The sequence below is a fragment of the Pelodiscus sinensis genome, chromosome 19 (assembly GCF_052426305.1).
Source record: "Pelodiscus sinensis isolate ZL-2025 chromosome 19, ASM5242630v1, whole genome shotgun sequence".
Lineage (NCBI taxonomy): Eukaryota > Metazoa > Chordata > Testudines > Trionychidae > Pelodiscus > Pelodiscus sinensis.
The window spans coordinates 17,501,746-17,520,197 of NC_143070.1; the positions used below are offsets into that span (position 1 = coordinate 17,501,746).

The 18,452-nt window shown below is 58.5% G+C and overlaps 1 protein-coding gene across 1 annotated transcript; it reads right to left on the reverse strand.

Annotated features, from left to right (window-relative positions):
- Window positions 1-7,227: 7,227 nt before the first annotated feature.
- On the reverse strand, window positions 7,228-16,456 carry LOC149522232 (zinc finger protein RFP-like). The gene is made up of 6 exons (XM_089770641.1): window positions 15,952-16,456; window positions 14,282-14,377; window positions 13,308-13,538; window positions 12,946-12,968; window positions 11,962-12,077; window positions 7,228-9,499 (listed from the first exon to the last, which is right to left on the reverse strand). The coding sequence occupies exons 1-6, from the start codon at window positions 16,366-16,368 to the stop codon at window positions 8,913-8,915; spliced, it is 1,470 nt and encodes a 489-aa protein (XP_089626767.1). The 5' UTR covers window positions 16,369-16,456; the 3' UTR covers window positions 7,228-8,912.
- Between the last annotated feature and the right edge of the window lie 1,996 nt (window positions 16,457-18,452).

The following is an 18,452-nucleotide window of genomic DNA, read 5'->3' on the forward strand; positions in this document are numbered from 1 at the left end:
TTCTGGGAGTCTCCAACTATCTGGCAAATATGTGGGGATTATCCTGGGCTAGAATTTTCCTCCCAAGCTGCCCTGGTGACCCTGCTAGGAAGGAGTGAGGGGGGTGGAGGCACCGCCAAGTACATCAATCAGAAAGAATAAAATTGAGTGGGTGGCGGGATCCAGAAGAACCCAGACCTATCCATCCGAACCTGAAAGGAGATTGGCTTTAAAAGAAGGTAACCAGGTGGAGAAGGGGCGCTACATGTCCTTTTCATATATGTTCATTTTTTTTATTGTATCCTTTGGTATATATGGTTGTGACAATTTTCTTCCACTATTTGATCTGAGGAAGTGGGTCTGGCCCACGAAAGCTCCTCACCTAATAAACCATCTTGTTAGTCTTTAAAGTGCTACATAGTCCTGTATTTTGTTTCAAATAAACCTTCAGTTCGACTTCCAATTGAGAGTCACGTCTGGCTGTGGATGGGGGTGCAGGCCGGTGACCCCCCCACAGCCCGTGACAGAAACAAAGAGCCAGGATGGGAGAGACGGGGCCTCCTGTCTCCTCCCCCCACCCTGAGTTAACAGGGCTTCCCCCTCCCCTTTGAGCTTGTGCGGAGGCAAGTGACAGGGCCTGGCTGCAGGGTTTGTGCTGGTGCTTGAGGATTAAACCTGAGCTGCTTGCTCAGTGGCGGCCCCCACAGACCCTTCCATAGCCCGGCCGGCAGAGCGAGGGCTGTAGCGGGCGCTCAGCTAGTGACCCTCGGGGGCTGGCTGGACTCTGGCTCCAAGGGGAGCGTCTCTTCCCTCCCCTGGCTGGGCAGAGCGAGAGAGGAAGGGCTCGGGGGCTCCCAGCCTGAACCCAGCTGCAGCCAATACACCTGGACCTGTGGATGCCTGGACATGTCCCTTCCCTCACCCTTGGTCCCAATCCTGCTGTAGCTGGGATCTTCCATGGGCCGGTCACCCCTTCCTAGCCCGAATCCCCAGACCCAGACCTGCCCGGGCAGACCCCCCTACCTGGTTTGAACCCAGCCATGGTTGGTCTGCTCACACTTGTGGTGACTCCCCTCCCCCGGCCTAACCCAGCCCGGGACCGGCCCTGCCGTGGCTGGGGAGGGAGGCCTGTCCTGGAGCCCATGAGCAGGGGAGCCCCAGACACTGACCCAGCCCTTGTGGCTGCCGACTCTGCCTGGGAGTGGGGCCCAAAGGGGGCCCGGGGCCGTGCACCCGTCAGACAGTGGCCGGCTGGGGCAGGGCTCTGGAGGCTGCTGGTCCCTAAACACGGGAAAGGCTCCCCCGCCAGTGCTGGGCCTGGGTGGCCCATGGCTCCTGTTCTGGTCCCCTCCCCCACAGGATCCCGAATCCCCCCCCCCTTCCATTGCTCCCCTCAGAGGCAGGTTTGTAGCCGGGTTGCTCCCGAGGGAGGTGCAGGAGCGAGGACCAAGCCGGGGGGCTGCCGGGGCCTTTTCCATTCTGTGGCAGAGGCTGGTACTGCCTGTGTCCCAAACCAGGTCACCGACAGGCCCCCCTGGCTCGCTGGCCCAGCGGTGCCTCCCTGGTCTGTCCCTGGGGCAGTGGCACAGCTCATGTCCCTGGCTGGAGCCCTGAGCGGGGAGGCCGGGCTGATGCCGCTCTGTGTGGGGTGTGACCCTGCTGCACAGCGCCAGGGCGACATTCAGAGACACCCGCAGCCCCACAGCTCCCCGTGCAAAGGGGGCACAAACCTACAGACACGGCACTTGCAAACCAGCCCGTGTGCAGACACCTCGCACGGCCGCTCGGGTCTGGAAGGGGAGGGGGTGGGAGCCAAAGTGACCAGGCCCAACCTGTCTGACCCCTCCCCCGGTTCCAGTGCCACTGGCCTCCCTGTGTTCCCTCTGCGAGCAGCCTGGGATTTACCCAGCCCGGCGGCTCCACCCTGCAGCACGAGGCCCCTTCCCCCGGGGCGGGCAAAGCCCCCTCACTCCAGTCCATGCTGTGGGAGGGCGGGGGTGGTTTGGGGCCATCTCACCTCCAGCGCCCCTGTAACACTGCTCTGTCCCCGTGAGCAGGGCTGCTGAGAGGGGCTTTACTGGGGGGCTGGGCTGCATTTCCCACCCGCTCTCCAGGGTCTCCCTCCTCTCTGGCTCTGCAGAAACAGCTGCAGCCCTTCCCTCCGCAGCCTGGCCCAGAGGCAGAAACCAGACCTGCAGCCTTTGCCAGGAGAGCAGCTGCAGAGAGGAAGGTTTCGGGGGTTCGGGGGCCTGCGGACAGAGGAATGTGAACACTTGGGGTGGGGGTGGGGGGGTCATTTACGTGGGTTTGGTACCTGGGCGAGCCATGGGAGTGACTGAGCTGTACCTGAGAGACTGGACTCAACTCCGGGCTGGAGGACACCCCCCCCGCCCCCCGAATCCTTCCTGTTCCTATGGCCCTGTGCTGGGATGGAGCAGTCAGAAGGAGAAGGCAAGGGACTGCTTTACTCCGTCCCTACCTGTCCTCTGCCTCTCCCTCCCGCCCACAGCCCCTAGCGGAGTGACTCACCCGCGCCCTTCCCAACGGCCAATGGGAGAGCCGTGCCGGCTACGCACTGCCCAGGCTGTTCCTGCATTGGCACCTCAGGTACAGAAGGTGGAGGCCTGCCAAGGACGTGAGAACGCCCTGCCAGTAATGGCTTGTGTTAAAACCCCCCAGAGTCATTCAAACTAATTACTCCCCAGGGCTTCCCGGGGCTCTGTGTCCAGGTAGCATGGCCTCAGTAATGGAGCCTGCCTCAGACTATTTTTGAGGCTTCCCCGCAGAGGGCATCCCCACTATACATCTCCCCAGTATATGTTGGTTCCACACTAACGTCATTAGGAACTGTTGCGTTATACATCTTCCTACATGTCAGAGGCAAAATGATTCCATGCCACAAATGGAGAGTTAAGTAGCAGGGACGACAGAGAAAGATGCTTCCCCTACTGCTGGATTTCCAGAAGTTTGTAACTTACTTCACAAAATAGAAATCCACTGTATATTTTAGAGAGTTTGCATGTCTGCCTGTCTGCCTGTCTGTGAGTCTATTTGTTCAAGAACTCCTCCTAACATTATTTGCTTTTTTCACTGCCGCTGCACACAGAGCGTTTGTTTTCAGAGAACTATCCACGATGACTCCAAGATCTCTCTTGAGTAGTTGTAGCTAAATAGTCCCCATCCTATTGTACAGTTGGGATTGTTTTTTCCAATGTGCATTACTTTACATTTATCCACATTCCATTTCATTTGACATTTTGTGGCCCAGTCACTTAGTTTGGTGAGATATTTTCGAAGTGCTCTGCAGTCTGTTTTGGTCTTAACTATCTAGAGCAGCTTCAGGGGACAGCTCAGTTAGTCTGTACAGCCGTGGTCACCAACTGGTCGCTCGCGAGCTACTGGTCGATCTCGAGGCCTCGACCAGTCGCTCGCGAGGCGTCCTGTCAGCCCCGCCCCCATTTCCCTCCCACCCCCCCAGAAGCCCTACTACTTACCTCCAGAGAAGACGGAGGTAGTGTCGGCTTCTGGCGGGGAGGGGGCAGTTGGCCCCGGGGCTTCCCGCCGCGGGGCGGGGTGGCGCTGGGACAAGCGCGTGCGGGGCTTCCCTGCGCAGGGGGGGTCGGCCTCCTGGGCAGGCGCACGCACGAGACTTTCCTGCACGGGGGTTGGCCCCGGGGCAGGTGCGCGCGCCGGGCTTCCCTGCGTGGATGGGGGGGTCAGCCCCCTGGGCAGGCACGCGCAAGGCTTTCCTGCACGGGGGGGTTGGTTCCGGGGCAGGCGCGCACGCGTGGGGCTTTCCTGCACCGGGGGGGAGGTTGGCCCGGGGCAGGTGCGCGCAAGACTTTCCTGCACGGGGGGTTGGCCCCGGGGCAGGTGCGCGTGCAGGGCTTCCCTGCGGGGGTCGGCCCCGGGGTAGGCAAGCGCTGGTTTCCCGGCGGGGGGGGAATACTGGGAGGAGGGAGATGCAGGGGACTCTCTGCCTCCACTGGCATCCCATGCCCCTGTCCCCACTCCCCTGTCCTCAACTACAGAATGCTGGGGTCCCCACTCTCCGAACTCTGTCCCCACTGCCCTGTCCCCAGCTACAGAACTCCGTCCCCATTCCCATCCCCACTCCCCAAACTCTGTCCCCACTGGCACTCTGTCCCCTGCTGCAGAATCCTGTCCTCTGCCCTCCCAGCACCCTGTTCCCTCTCCCCTGCCCCCAGCCGCAATACTCTGTCCCCACAAAATGTATAATTATAAATGCTTCATTTTAGATTTAAATAGCATGAATAAAAAACAGACCATTTATTTCATAACTATAAACGTGATTTTAATTGTATGTATTGCATAATTTAAAAATAAACTGTTTATCAGTGTGTAAGTAAGGGCTGGGGATAGCAAGTGATGGGCAGGAGGAGAATAGAGAGGTCGGGGCTTCAAGGAAGGGGCGGGGCTTCAAGGAAGGGGAGGGGCTTCAAGGAAGGTGCGGGGCGGTAGATCTTCGCCTGTTCTGAGATTTAAAAAGTGATCTTGGGTGTAAAAAGGTTGGAGACCAGTGCTGTACAGGATACACTTAAAAAACAACAAATGATCTGGTAGCATTTTATAGACTCACAACACATGTAGATGGGATTGTGAGCTTTGGTGGGCACAGCCCGCTGCTTCAGGTGACTGGAGTTGGATGTCCAAGACCAAAATAAATAGAGGAGGGGGAGAAGGAAAAAAATGGGAGACGGAAGGAACAAGAAGAGGCAATTCCCCTTGATGTTTTTACCCACTGCTGGTGTAAGGACAGAAACACTAAGGGTATGTCTACACTTCAATGTTAGTTCGAACTAACGGATGTTAGTTCGAACTAACATTCATAGCCGCTACACTAGCGCTCCACTAGTTCGAATTTGAATTGAACTAGCGGAGCGCTTAGTTCGAACTAGGAAAACCTCATTTTACGAGGATTAAGCCTAGTTCGAACTTACTAGTTCGAATTAAGGGGTGTGTAGCCCCTTAATTCGAACTAGTGGGAGGCTAGCCCTCCCCAGGTTTCCCTGGTGGCCACTCTGGCCAACACCAGGGAAACTCGTCAGCCCCCCTCCCGGCCCCGGACCCCTTAAAGGGGCACGGGCTGGCTGCGGAGCCCGTGCCAGGTGCAAGCCTGCCAGCACCCAGCCAGCAGACCCTGCACCTGGCACGGCACAGAGCCACCCACCCGATGTCCCCCAGCCCACCCCCTCTTCCCGGGACCAGGCTGGCGGCTCCCGGGAGCTTGCCCTGGACCGCAAGAGGCGGGCACCTTCCTGGGCTAGTGCGGACATCGTGGACCTCGTCCATGATCTCTGCACTAGGCACAGGAAAGTGGCCGTCTAGGGCAGGAGAGCTGCCAGCCTGGCCACCCAGGAGCAGGTGTGCATGAAAATCAAGGGGGTCCACTGAGACCCCCAACCCTGAGCCCTGAGCTTACAATGGCCGTCCTGGGTCAGACCAAAGGTCCATCTAGCCCAGTAGCCTGTCTGCCGACAGCGGCCAACCCTAGGGACCCTGGAGGGGATGGACCAAAGACAGTGACCAAGCCATTTGTCTCGTGCCATCCCTCTCCAGCCTTCCACAAACTTTGGGCAGGGACACCACTCCTACCCCCTGGCTAAGACTACTCCATGGAGCCAACCTCCATGACTTGATCTCACTTCCCTTTAAACTCTGTTCTAGTTCCAGCCTTCACAGCCTCCTGCAGCAAGGAGTTCCACAGGTTAACTATTTGCTTTGTCAACAACAACAACTTTCTCTTACTAGTTTCAAGCCTGCTACCCATTCCTTTCCTTTGGTGTCCTCTAGTCCTTCTTTAGGGGAACTCATGAAGAACTTTTCTGAATGCACCCTCTCCACCCAACCCCTGCTTTTAGAGACCTCTATCCTGTCCCCGCTCCATCTCTTCTTTTCTAAGCTGAACAGTCCCAGTCTCTGTAGCCTCTCTTCATCTGGGACCTGTTCCCAACCCCGGATCATGTTAGTTGCCCTCCCCTCTCCCAGCCTTTCTCTTCCCCTCTCCCACCTCCTTTTCCCAGTCTCCCCCAATTTTGTTCAATAAAGACAGAGTCAATGTTGGAAGAAACGTTATCTTTATTTTGTACATCAATAAGAAGGGGGGCTAGGAAAGGGTAAGTGGAAGGAGGTGAGGGAGGAATGGGGTACGAGCCCCCGATGGGGAGGACTGGGCTGGCTCTGTGGGCTTCTGGGGGTGGAAGCTCTCCTGCAGCCCCCCGATTGCCCCCTCTCCCCAGATGGCAGCCTGCGGCAAGTGCAGCCGGGCTGATGGCCGAGTGGTGTGATGTGCCCAGTGTGAGTACTCCGGGCACTCCAAGCCAGGACTGCTTTGCAAGCGGGGCACCCCTGAGAACTGTCTGTCCGGGGTGGGGGTCGGGACCCTTTAAGTGCAGCCCTCGGCTAGCCTGAGACAGCAGCTCCACGCTCTAAGTCCTCCTCTGATGCCCTGCCGGCACTGCTACCGGCCATCCTTAAGCCCTGTTCAGGGTCCACTCAATGTGGACTTGCTAGTTCGAATTAGCAAAACGCTAATTCGAACTAGTTTTTAGTTCTAGACGCGTTAGTTCGAATTAGCGCTGTAGTGTAGACGTACCCAGACTTACACCCCATCCCTTGGATTTTGCAACCTCTGACCCAGGTAGCAAGTCCTGAGCAGTAGCAACGAATTTCACGTATGCATGACAGAAACCGCAATGGTCGCAAAAACGGAGGGCTTCACTTTCTGTGGTCGCACTGGCTCTAGGCACCAGCAAATCGAGCACCTGCTTGGAGCGGCCCATGTCCAGGGGCGGATCCTGGCCAACCTCACCGCCCCGCAGGCCTGCCTGTGGCCCCAGGGCAAGGGACGGGGCGGAGCCGGGGCCTGCAGAGGGGCGGGTGCTCTTGCTGCCTCACCTGGCCCCTGGGAAGAATGATACGCGCCCCGGGGTGCTCCCACGTTCGCGCACCTGCTGCGGGGAGGGGACACGGGGCTTCGGCGGGGAAAGAGACAGAGTCAGTTGGGGGAGGTGGAGGATCGGGTTTGGCTGGGAGGGGAGAGAAGGTGGAAACTGGGTTCAGTGGGGGGGGGTCGGGGTGTGTGGAGGGGGGACAGGACTAGGCTGGGTTTGGCCGGAGGGGGATGGGAGTCAAAGAGCTGCCAGGTGCAAGGGGGGTTTCCTCCTCAGGGCCTGTCCTGCAGCAGCGGGCCAAGGGCAGGGGAAGGGGGTGGCCAAAAATGTTTTGCTTGGGGTGGCAAAAAACCTAGAGCTGGCCCTGGCTGTGGCCCCTCCCTCTGCAGCCCTGGCCCAGAGGCAGAAACCAGACCTGCAGCCTTTGCCAGGGGAGCAGCTGCAGAGAGGCAGGTTTTGGGGCCTGCGGACAGAGGAATGTGAGAACTTGTGGGGGGAGGGAGGGTTCCATTGACCTGGGTTTGGTACCTGGGCGAGCCATTTTCGCGATCGGGGCTTTTTTCCGGAAAAGACTACTGGGCTGTCTACACTGGCCCTTTTCCGGAACAGTGTTCCGGAATAAGGACTTATGCCCAAGCGGGAGCAGAATAGTTTTTCCGGAATAGCGGCTGATTTTGTACAGTAGAGAGTCGTTGCTTTTCCGGAAATTCAAGGGGCCAGTGTAGACAGCTCGCAGCTTATTCCGGAAAAGCGGCTGATTTTCCGGAATAAGTGGCCCAGTGTAGACACAGCCCCTGTGTCTACACTGCAACTTTATTTTGAAATAAGTTAGTCCACCTCTACACAGCATGTAGTTATTTCAAAATGGTTTCAAAATATTGCCAAGCTGTAGGACTTCTTACTCTGACTCCTGTATCCCTCAGGCTACGTCTACACTGGCAGCTTCTTGCGCAAGAACTGTTTTGCGGAAGAGTTCTTGCCCAAAAAGTCTTCCACAAGAGCGCGTCTACACTGGCATGTGCTTTTGCACAAGAGATGTGGACGCCCTCTTGCGCAAGAAAGCGCTGATGGCCAGTTTAGCCATAGCGATTTCTTGCGCAAGAAATCCCCCTTTGCGGCAACAATCCATTTCCTAGAGGGGGGAACACACCAGAGAGCAACCAGACAGGAGCAGATGGAAACATTTTATTAAAGCGAATGATTCACTCTCAGTTCCCGACACAAAAGTTACACAGGGGCTGGGCAGGGAGGGGTCCCTGCCTCTGTGTGTGGGGGGCTGGGAATGGGTGACGGGGAGGGGTCACTGGACGTTCCCTGTTTTGTTCCCTCCCTCTGGGACACCTGGCACTGGCCACTGTGGGCCGACAGGACACGGGGCTGGATGGGCCTCTGGTCTGACCCAGTCTGGCTGCTCTGATGTTCCCTGGTGAGCGCCCCCCATAGACTAGCTCAGGCAGCTCCCTGCCGGGCCTGCTGGCTTGTCCCAGACACTCCCATCCCCCATCACTCAGGCTGGGGGCTCGCAGCGTCGTGCCAGGGACTTTCTGGGCAGCTACAATTCCAGGCAGCGCCGTTCAGCATTGCAATAGCCCAGCCCCTGCCTGGAGCTCGCTCCTTGTCTCCAGCTCTGCCGGGGAGAGCAACGTTCCCAGCAGGCAGCAGCTTCAGGAGCCAGGGCCGGCTGCTTTCCTGAGTCCAGCTGGACCCCAGAGCCCCTAATCCGGGGGGATAGTGAGGGGCAGAGCCGTTGGGTTGGTCAATTTGTGTGAGCTGATCTGAACTCTGCCTGTCCCCAGCCCGGCTGTTAGCTCTCCCCGTGCCCAGCCCCCAGCTCTGCCCTTCAGGGCCTGTCTGCTGTCTGGGGCTGCAGTAGGGTCCTTCCACCTCCCTTAAGGGGAGCTGCAGGGAGGGAGGGAGAGGAGGTTTCAGAAGCCATAGAGAGGAGGAGCCAGGGGCGGGGTACAGGGGAGTCCTCCAGGGTCACACAGACTGGCGGGTGTGAGGCCAGAGAGGCTGTTGTCAGGGAGACAGTCGGAGCTCAGTGTCTGTGTCCCCCACCCAGATCCAGGGTCGGATTCTCTCCCCAGGGAGGGAGCCCGGCGGGAAAGTGAAGATCGGGGCCTCGGTATCAGCATCGATAAATGTCACCTGCCCCCGGTCACAGTCCAGATAAACCTGGATCCTGCTGGGGGGGCTCAGGGGCAGAGGGGTGTGAGGGTCAGTGAGAGCCTGGAAGGGTTGCCCCCACCACCACCGCCCCACAGCCCAGATCCCATTCTCGGTGCTCAGGCTGATCTCTCCCTTCCTGCTCACAGACTCTCTGGCCACCCCCACAGCCCATCGCCCATCCCCACCCTCCACCTCCCAGTAATGTCTCCCCGAGGTGAAGCCCTCACTGCCCAGCACACAGGGCACATAGTCAAATCTCTCCAGGGTGTCGGGCCGTGGCTGCCGTGTCCCTGTCCATCTCACACGTTTCCCATCCCCCAACAGGACGAACCAGGGATATGCGGTGTCTGGATCCAGAGTCACATTGGCTGGGGGAGAATCAGAGCATGAGGGGCAGAGCTCGGCCCTGGGGGGGTCGATGGCGTCAGGGACAGAATCTGCCCCAGCTGGGCAGTGACTCAGGGACTCTCCTGCCTCCTGGGGCGCCCGGCTCTGAGTGGGGAGCAGCCCTGAGGTCTCGGCCCAGCCCAAGGGGCAGCTCACTCCTCTGGCAGGGAGGGGCCGTGGCAGAGAGAAGGGATCAGAGGGGCCCTGACACTGGGAATCTGCCCCCCTCTCCCTGGGCCGGGGACAAGCGACTCCGGGCCGGGGACCCCAGAGGGACGGGATGGAAACTGCCTGGTCAGGGCTGGCTGAATCCAGGCCCTGCGCTCGGCTGGGCCCCTCCCCATTGAAATGTCCCTGGGTCCCAGCTGCTTCTGGGCAGGGTTTGTGATTCCCCCTGGGACATGTCTCCCGCGAACGGCCCGTCTGGGATCGACTCCTTTCCCGCCACACTGGGGCTCTGGGCTGAGCTCCGACCTGCCCCACACCAGGCTGCTCAGCCTCCGGCTGGCGGCAGCAGAGACGTCACCGACTCCCCTTCTGTCCCTCTCGGGGCCGGGCAGGATGCCCTTGGGGCTGCACACTCAGGCAGGGAGCTGGGTGCTGGAGGCGCTGGGGGCTCTGGGGAGCCCTGGGGATGAGGGTTTGGGATGCAAAGGGGGCTCCAGTTTTGGGGAGGGACTCTGGACCGGAGGGTGGGCTGTAGCTGTGGGCTTTGGGGGGTGCTTGGGATGAGGAATTGGGTGCAGGAGGTGCCCCTGGCCTGGAGGAAAGCCAGGGTTTGGGGAGGGGGGTAGTTTGGCTGCGGCTTGCCTGGTGCCTGCCTGTGTTAGGGCACCGCACTGCGCCCAGGCCTGGCTCTGAGGGGGCTCGAGGCAGCTCACCTGGTCTGTGCACTCCAAGGGATGCCTCCAGTGCAGCCGGCAGAGTGCCTGGAGGGGGAAGGATAGAAGAGGTGAGATTTCAGGTTTGCAGAGTGAAATCCCTTCCCCCGCCCTCCTCAGCCCCACCCCTCTCAGGGACACGCCTCTGTCCCTCCTTCCCCCACCCCTCCAACCCCGCCCCTCCCCACCCCTCTCAGGGACACGCCTCTGTCCCTCCTTCCCCCACCCCTCAGGGACAGGCCTTGGGCCTGCAGCTGCTGGGAGGAGGCACCAGAGGCCCCTGTGCTGGAGGGACCCCTTGCCGTGGGGGAGGGGCTTTCTCCTTCCCTGCAGCCCCTTGGCCCAGATGGGCGGCCAGGCAGGACCAGAGCTCAGGGTGGGGCTGGGCCCAGCTCGAACAAACGGCCTGTGACTGAGGGTTCAGAGGTCGGGTGCTGCCCTTTGGCCCAGGGCCTGGCTCTCAGCAGGGATATGCCCGGTTAAGGGGCTAACCAGGAGGCAGCACCCTGGCTGGGCCGTGCTCCCTGGGCTGGCTCACCAGGACCCGGTGGGGCTGGAGAGGCTCCGCGCCGGCCACGGGCAGGGGGCTGCTCCTGGGCCCGCGGGGGACGGGGCTCTCCGATGGGAGCAGGAAGTCGGCAGCAGCCCCCGCCCAGGGCTGGTGGTGAGAGCCCTGCAGGTCGGGGGCTGCTCCAGGGGGGAGGGGTCGTCGCCAGCCAGACCTGCTCTGTCGGATAATGGGTTAGACACAAGGTTTGCATCCCTGGTTCTCGGGGGGCTGGGCCCCTGCAGCTCCCACGGACCCCACCTGTGGTTGGGGGCTGCACTGCCCTGGGGCCCCCGCCCTGCGGCCCTCGGGCTGGGAGAGATGCAGGAGCCCAAGCGAAGGGATTTGAGTAAATCTGAGCCTGAGTGTTGTGACCTTCGGTGAGATGGGAATTGATTTGAGCCGCCCTTACGCCCAGGCCCTGTCCCGTCTCCGCTGTGTCTGCTTGGCACTAGCCAGTACGGGAAGGGCTGAGAACTGGCACCAGGGGCCTTTTTTATTCATGAGTCTGGAAAAACTGAGACTGAGCATTTACACTGACTGATTGGCGAGCCGTGTGCTGGCCATAAGGGAAATGTTTCCTTCAGTAACCTTGGTCTTAAAGGGCACGTCTCCCTCTTTCGAGAGAGGGATGCAGATGCAGACATTCCAAATTGCAAATGATGCCAGGATTTAAATATCCTGTGCTTCATTTACATAAACATGTCCGGCCGCTATTTCGAAATAACAGGCGCTGTCTTGACGCAGTTATTTCGAGAGCAAACCCTTCTTTCAAAATAACCCTACTTCTCACAAAATGAGACAAAGGTGACTGGAGCAGAGCTAATTGGTGTTCAGTCTGCCTGTGCGTAACATGTCAGACATCGTACAGGGCAGTTAGAGCATCACAGGAGAAATGCATCATGACACACCTATGCCCCAGGAGAAGGGAACGGGGCAGAATTTGTTTCTCTCTCTGGCGTTTCTCACTCTCACAGGCAGTGTCATTGCAAAGCTTCTGAACACAGAAGGGTTAAATTAACGAACCTGAGTGTCCTGCACCCCCAGTCTGTGCCATGTGCCCTGTTCGGTCCCCCCAAGGTACCTCTGAACTCCCCCAGTGTTTTCGACAGCGCAGCAGTTTGCTGGGAGAATTCACGGACTCGCTCTTCCAGTTCAGGAGCCATCTCCTCTGGCTGCTGGGCCCGTCCCTCCTCACACCTGGAGAGAAACAATGTCCCATGGTGACCCTGCACTGAGTGACTCAGTTCTTACCCTCTGGCCAGCGAGTCGCTGCCCTGATGGGCCGGGAGTTAGAATTTCCCTAGTTCTCCCAGCCTGAGAGTAGGGGCAGCGCAGCCCTCGGCCGGGCGACCTTCCCCACAGGGACTCAGGAATGTTCCTCATGTCCGGCCTGAGGAGACCAGCTCTGGGGACAAAGGGGAACTGAGTCACGGCTAATTCACTCCTGGGCCTCCAGGCGCTGAGGGACCGGAGGTTCCCGGGGGAAGGGATGTAGAATCTGCCAGCTGGGGACGAGACTGAGACACCAGCTCCCCCTCCCCAGCTCATCCCACACAGCTCTCCAAACAGTAACACAGAGGAGGCGGGGCCAGGGTGGGTTTGAGGTCGATCTTGGATTGCACTTCAATTCAAAAAGCGACCTTGTGCTTAAAAAGGTCGGAGACCCCTGGACTAGACTGAGACACCAGCTCCCCCTCCCCGGCTCATCCCACACAGGTCTCCAAACAGCCCTCGGGCGGGACGGACCCTGGATCCCTGCTACCCTGGGCTGAATGGTGCCCAGCGCCCAGCAGGGACAGGCCCACGTCCCACCCCTCAGTCCTGGGGCAGCCAGTCCCCAGGGAGGTGACATGGGTAGAATATACCACAGGCCAGTCTGCGCCTTTCCCTGGGGAGTTGCAGAGTTGTCTCTAAAGGGGCGAGGGCCTCAGGGTTAAATGGGTCAGAGATTTGAATCCCAAATGTGACCTTCCTGCACGTTCTGCTGTGGAGCCCTGGGGAGAGGCAGCGACAACTTCACTGCCCAGTGTTTCCCCTGCGCTGTGAGGGGGTGAGAGCCACTGACCTGCTCAAGGTGCTTCTGATGTCCTGGGGGAGGCGGGGGGGGGGGGGAGAGAGAGAGAGAGAGAGAGAGAGAGAGCGTTTCAGTTCCACCTGACACACACTGTGAATTCCAAGGGAGGGATTTGGCGAGCGAGGGGAGCGAGGGGAACTAGGCTTTGCCTGGCCCCAGGGCCATGTATCCCTGAGCAAATGAGGCTTCCCCTTCTCTAGTCTCTCTGTGCCTGTGGGTCTGCACAAAACAACAATTCCCATGCCAGGAGGGCGCACACGGAGCTGCCCTGTGACCTCTGACTCCTGTGCCCACCTGTTAGGGGCTGTCCTGTCTCTGGGGTGGGATCCGGGGAATTTCCCCCTCAGTCTCACCTGCAGGAATTCACTCGCTGGCTTCTGACACTTCCCCTCCAGCTCCCGGATCCGCTCTCTGAGATGGGAAATCTGCACCGAGAGTTTGGTGACAGTCTCAGTCTGTGCCTTCACGATCATCTTGTCCAGCTTCTTCAGCTGGGCCAGCAGGAGTCGCTCTTGTTCCTCCAGGAACTGCCGCAGCTGCTGAAATTCGGCCACAATCTTCTGCCGCTCGGCTTGTGTCTGTTTCTGGAAGAAGAACCAAAGGAAGAACATCACCACCACCACTAGGGGGACATGGATAGAGCCTGGGGCGCTTCAAGGAGCACGGCGTGTGCAGGGGGAGAATCTCTTTGCAAATTCTAAGTCACCGGACAGTGAACAGTCTCCTGTGGTTACTAGAGAGAGAATTTTCTCACGTCTTCCTGTTTGGCCCCAGAATCTCATGAAGCACGTTTCTGTGTCTGACATGCTTTGGATCGTGAGTAGCTGATGGTCCCAGCGATGCTGATCCAAAGCAGCAGGGAGCAGGACTCCACACTAGCCATTGGTGACATTTTCCTCGTTACATTTTTTTCCTGGGAAAATGAAGATTTGTCACCAAAGAAACATTTCGGCTGCGTCTAGACTGGCATGATTTTGTGCAAATACTTTTAACAGAAAAGTTTTTCCGTTAAAAGTATTTGCGCAAGAGAGTATCTATACTGGCATGTGCTTTTGTGCAAAAGCATCTGTGCCAGTGTAGATGCTCTCTTGCGCAAGAAAACTCCAATGGCCATTTTAGCCATTGGGCTTTCTTACTCAAGAAATTAACGTGGCTGTCTACACTGGCCCTCTTGCACAAGAATTGTGATTTCTGGGTTCATTCCCCAGCTGATCAAGAGAAACTGTAATCTAGTCCCTAGATTGTCCTGGCCGCTCCTTAGCGTCTGATTCCGGATCAGCTCCCTCCGGCTTGCTCCAACGGCAGGGTAATAACGCCGGGCACCTACCAGATACTCCTGGCTGGTCTCCTCCCTGCTCACTTTCAGTCCCAGCAGCTTTTCTCGCTCGGCTCTCAGAGTCTTCAGCTGGGCCTGGAGCCTTTCCTGGAGACACAGAAACATTTCATGTGACTAAGCAAAACATCAAATGTGAGATTTGCTAATCATTTAAAGATAGATCATTTTCAGTTCAACCCATTTCTGTAATGTCCTGCCCGCAAACATTTTTAATTTTGTTTCTGCTTGTTATTTTCAGGACTATAGGGAGGGGAGCTGGCCCAGCACAACCACGCACTGTACTCACGACTGCAGGGCCCGGCAGGTTTATGGGATCAGAGACAGAGTCACAGTAATAGACACTGGGAGTGTTTTCAGAGGGTTTGAAATTGTCAGACCTTGTTACCGTAGGGAGCAGGGGTCACATACTCCGAGGCTGCATGTGCAGAGGTGGGGGAGATTGCAGGGGAGGAAGCTGGAGGAGAGGAGGGACACCACGAGCATCAGGGACCTCCAGAGAGGCCAGGGCGCATAGGGGGAGGGGGAGAGGAGCAGAGAGGAGAGACACAGCCAGGCAGGTGCAGGGTGAAAATCTGGCCAGGCAGCCACCCGTGATGACCTAGCTCTGGCGATTGCAGGTGTTTGCAAACACTCCTCAGTGCCCCTCCCCTGTTCCCAACCTGACTCGTTCTTTACCCACCTGCTGCGGGTCATGTGCATGAGGCTGTGGCTGGGGCTAGGAGCTCTCTCTGGCTGGCTTGTCCAATGGGTGCCCCAATCACTCCCTGGGCCCGGAGAGGCTGGTGCTATAGACACCAGTGCATTCTACTAACTACCAATTATTGCCATTGCCATTAACGTCAGCATGGACACGTGGGGGGCACAAGGTTCCCCCACTGAATCTGCAGAGATAAATCCCAACGAGGAATCTGCAGGAGTGGAGCTCTCCCTGTGGCTCAGGAGAGGCGGGTGGGGACGAGACTGGGCACAGGCTGGCTAGCCCTTTCAAGGGAGTAGCTCTCAGCAGGGTCCCTGTAAGCCGGGCGCTTTGGCAGCCACCCAGGAGAGATTCCAGTGCTGTCCAGCTGATTAGCAGAACGCCCAGTTGCCCACAGCTGGCAGCAGGTATTTCTATGGGTGGTGCACAGCCACACATGCCTTGGCACACCAAACAAAATTTATTCCACACACAGATGGAAAATTTAGAAGGAACATTGGTTGTGAGCCCTGCCTGAGACACAGTCAATTCTCCTCCCCAGGAAGGGACAATGAAGGGCAGGGTGAAGGGTCGTGGGATCCAACCCGGCCTGGAGTAGGTAAAACAGAGGCCCAGGGAAAGCCACAGGGAGGAGGCCCCTGGAGCAGGCAGAGGAGACCCTGGATCTTGCTCAGGATGATAAGGTCAAACTCCAGACTCAAAGTCCTGAGAGTCCCGGCTGGGAGAGCAGGGCTGTTACTGGCCACACAAAATGCCACCGTCAGTCTTTTTTGGAAAACTGAGGCAGGGCTACCCCATGCCACGAGGGGCACTCGGGCGTCAATGACCCTGCTGCGGTGCCCTATCACCAGGCCGTCCCTGCTGCCTGCAGTCCCACCCCTGATCCTATCGGCTAGATTCCCAGGGCGGGAGCTGCTCCTCCTCAGTCCCAGGAAGGCAGGGATCACAGTTGGCATTTCCCTACCTGGAATTCTTCGGCAGCTTCCTCGGCAGGAATCACGGTGTGACCTCGGTGCCCCTTGGATCTGTCGCACACCACACAGATGGGGATTTCATCCTCTCTGCAGAAGAGCTTGAGAGGCTCCTGGTGTTTCTCACACAGTCTCTCTGGGGCTGGTTCCCTCCCTGCCTGCAACTGGAGTTCTCTGGCTGCATCTACAAAACTCCTCAGCTGCCTGTTTGGCCTGAGGTGCCCCTGGGGAAAGGCCCGTCTGCACTGGGGGCAGGAGACATCTGCAGTGAGCCCCCCCCAGCACTGGGTGATGCAGGCTCGGCAGAAGCTGTGATCACAGTCGAGAGACACCGGATCGTCAAAATACTCCAGGCAAATGGGACAGGTCACTTCATCCTGGAACTTCTTTCCTGTAGTCGCAGCAGCCATGGCTTCTCCTGCAGAGACCAGAGAGTTTAGTTTCACTTTTGTCTGCTGGGAAATGGGCAGGTTGCAATTTAGATCAGTCAGTGCCACCTGTCTGGGCATGTTCTCCTGCTCTTTTCTTTTTCAGACTCTATGGAGCCTTTACATAAAGTGTGATGAGTCCAGACTGACAGTGATTCCTCCAAAATATCTGCCAGGCCCCAAACTTGGGCCTAAGCACTCAGGGTGCATCTACACTGCCTGCTTATTTCGGAATAAGCTGGTCTGGAAGATACATTCCGAAATAAGAGCATCCCCTCTACAGGGAAGCCTCAAAATGAATCCGAGACAGGCTCCCCTAATGGGGATGTGCTACCTCAATGTAGAGCCCCAGGGAGCACTGGGGAGTAATGGTTTTGAATGGCCCTGAGGGGCAGCTATTTTGAAATAGCAGCAGTGGAGCGTCCACATGACCAGCATTTGGAAATGGATCTTTCGGAAGAGGCATTAGTTATTGTGGAATGAGGGTTACAGAAGCTGGAATGATGCTTTCGACTTTATTTCCCAATAGAGGAATTGCTGTGTGGACACTCGCATTGTTGTGTCGGAATAACGGGGCAGAGCAGACGTAACCTAAGTGAGAAAGGGGTAACAAGCGACTAGGGGGTTCACTGCCCGACATGGGGATGGGATGGAGCAGCCGGGGAAGGAGGGCGACAGTCTCAGCTACTGACTAATTGCCTCTCCCCACCTGGCCATTAGGCTCCTTATGCCCCAGGTCTCTCTGGTGCCCATGTAACCCACCGGTGGGGGTGTAGCTGATGCTGTTCTCAAGGGGTGAACACTGAGCACCGAGGGTGGGACGCTCGCCTGTGCTGTGAGGGGTGGGGGTTCTGGTTCCATCCTGGGGGTGCCGACCCAGAGACCAGCTGTCACCCTTGTGCTTTGCCCCAGTGGCAATGCCTCTCTTCCCTGCAGTCTCCCCAGCTCTCCTAGCGGGGGGGAGGGGAGCTGGTTCTGGGCTCCGGCGCTGTGTGGGGCAGAGGCTAACCACAGTTTCCAGGCCCCAGAGCTCTCAGGCCACTTTCCCAGCCTGGCTGCAGGGGGATCTGGGGCCAGTCAGAGGGGGCCTGGGAGAGTCTGGGGAGCAGCCCCCTTGGACCAGCCCTGGAATCCAGCTGTGGGGAGAAAAAGCAGCAAAGAGGCAGCTGGACCCTCTTCCCGCCGGGTTCTCACTGCCCCTCCTCTTCCCGCCCCCCCGCAGCCGCAGCCCGTCGGCCACCGGCACAGCCCAGGCAGGGAGGCAGGAAAGGGGCCAAGTAGTGAGTCAGGCTGAGGGGGCCAGGCCAAGCTCCTCCTGCCTTGCAGGGGCCCTGCCAACAGCTTCTCTCTTGTGCGCTGCTGCTGAGGAAACCGCCCTGGGAGAGACGCGCAGGCCCTGGGGCCAGGGGGCAGCCGCTGAGGTAGAGGAGTTGGGAGAGCACGAGGCTGGAGGTCGAAAGGTCCCTGGTCCAGTCCCTGGCTTGGGCAGATGCCTCTGTCCCTGGGGCTGAGCCCTTGGTTGGCTCCTCCATGGAGAGCGCAGCTGGGCCTCCTGAAAGGGCCTTGTGTGCCCTGCTGTCCACCTAGGGGCCTGCCAGCCCTGCCTCTCCGCCCCTGTGTGCCTAGGTGCCAGCCCTGCCTCTCTACCCCTGTCTGCCTAGGTCCCAGCCCTGCTTCTCCGCCCCTGTCTGCCTAGGTCCCAGCCCTGCTTCTCCGCTCCTGTGTGCCTAGGTGCCAGCCCTGCCTCTCTGCCCCTGTCTGCCTAGGTGCCAGCCCTGCCTCTCCGCCCCTGTCTGCCTAGGTGCCAGCCCTGCCTCTCTACCTCTGCTCTGCCTCAGTCAGGGCAGGAAAGAGAAGCTCCCCTTCGAGCTGCAGACAAACCAGCCCCCTAGCCATAGGTGTGAATAGGGGTGTACCGGGTGTGCCCAGGCACATCCTAATGTCTTGGAAAAAAGCGGCTTTGCGTTTTAATTTAACGCATGAAATGCTCTTTTAGTTTGAAAGTACGAATTGCGCACTATAGATGCTGTAGAAATGGATGGAAAGCCCGTGTTTGCTCGCAGCCT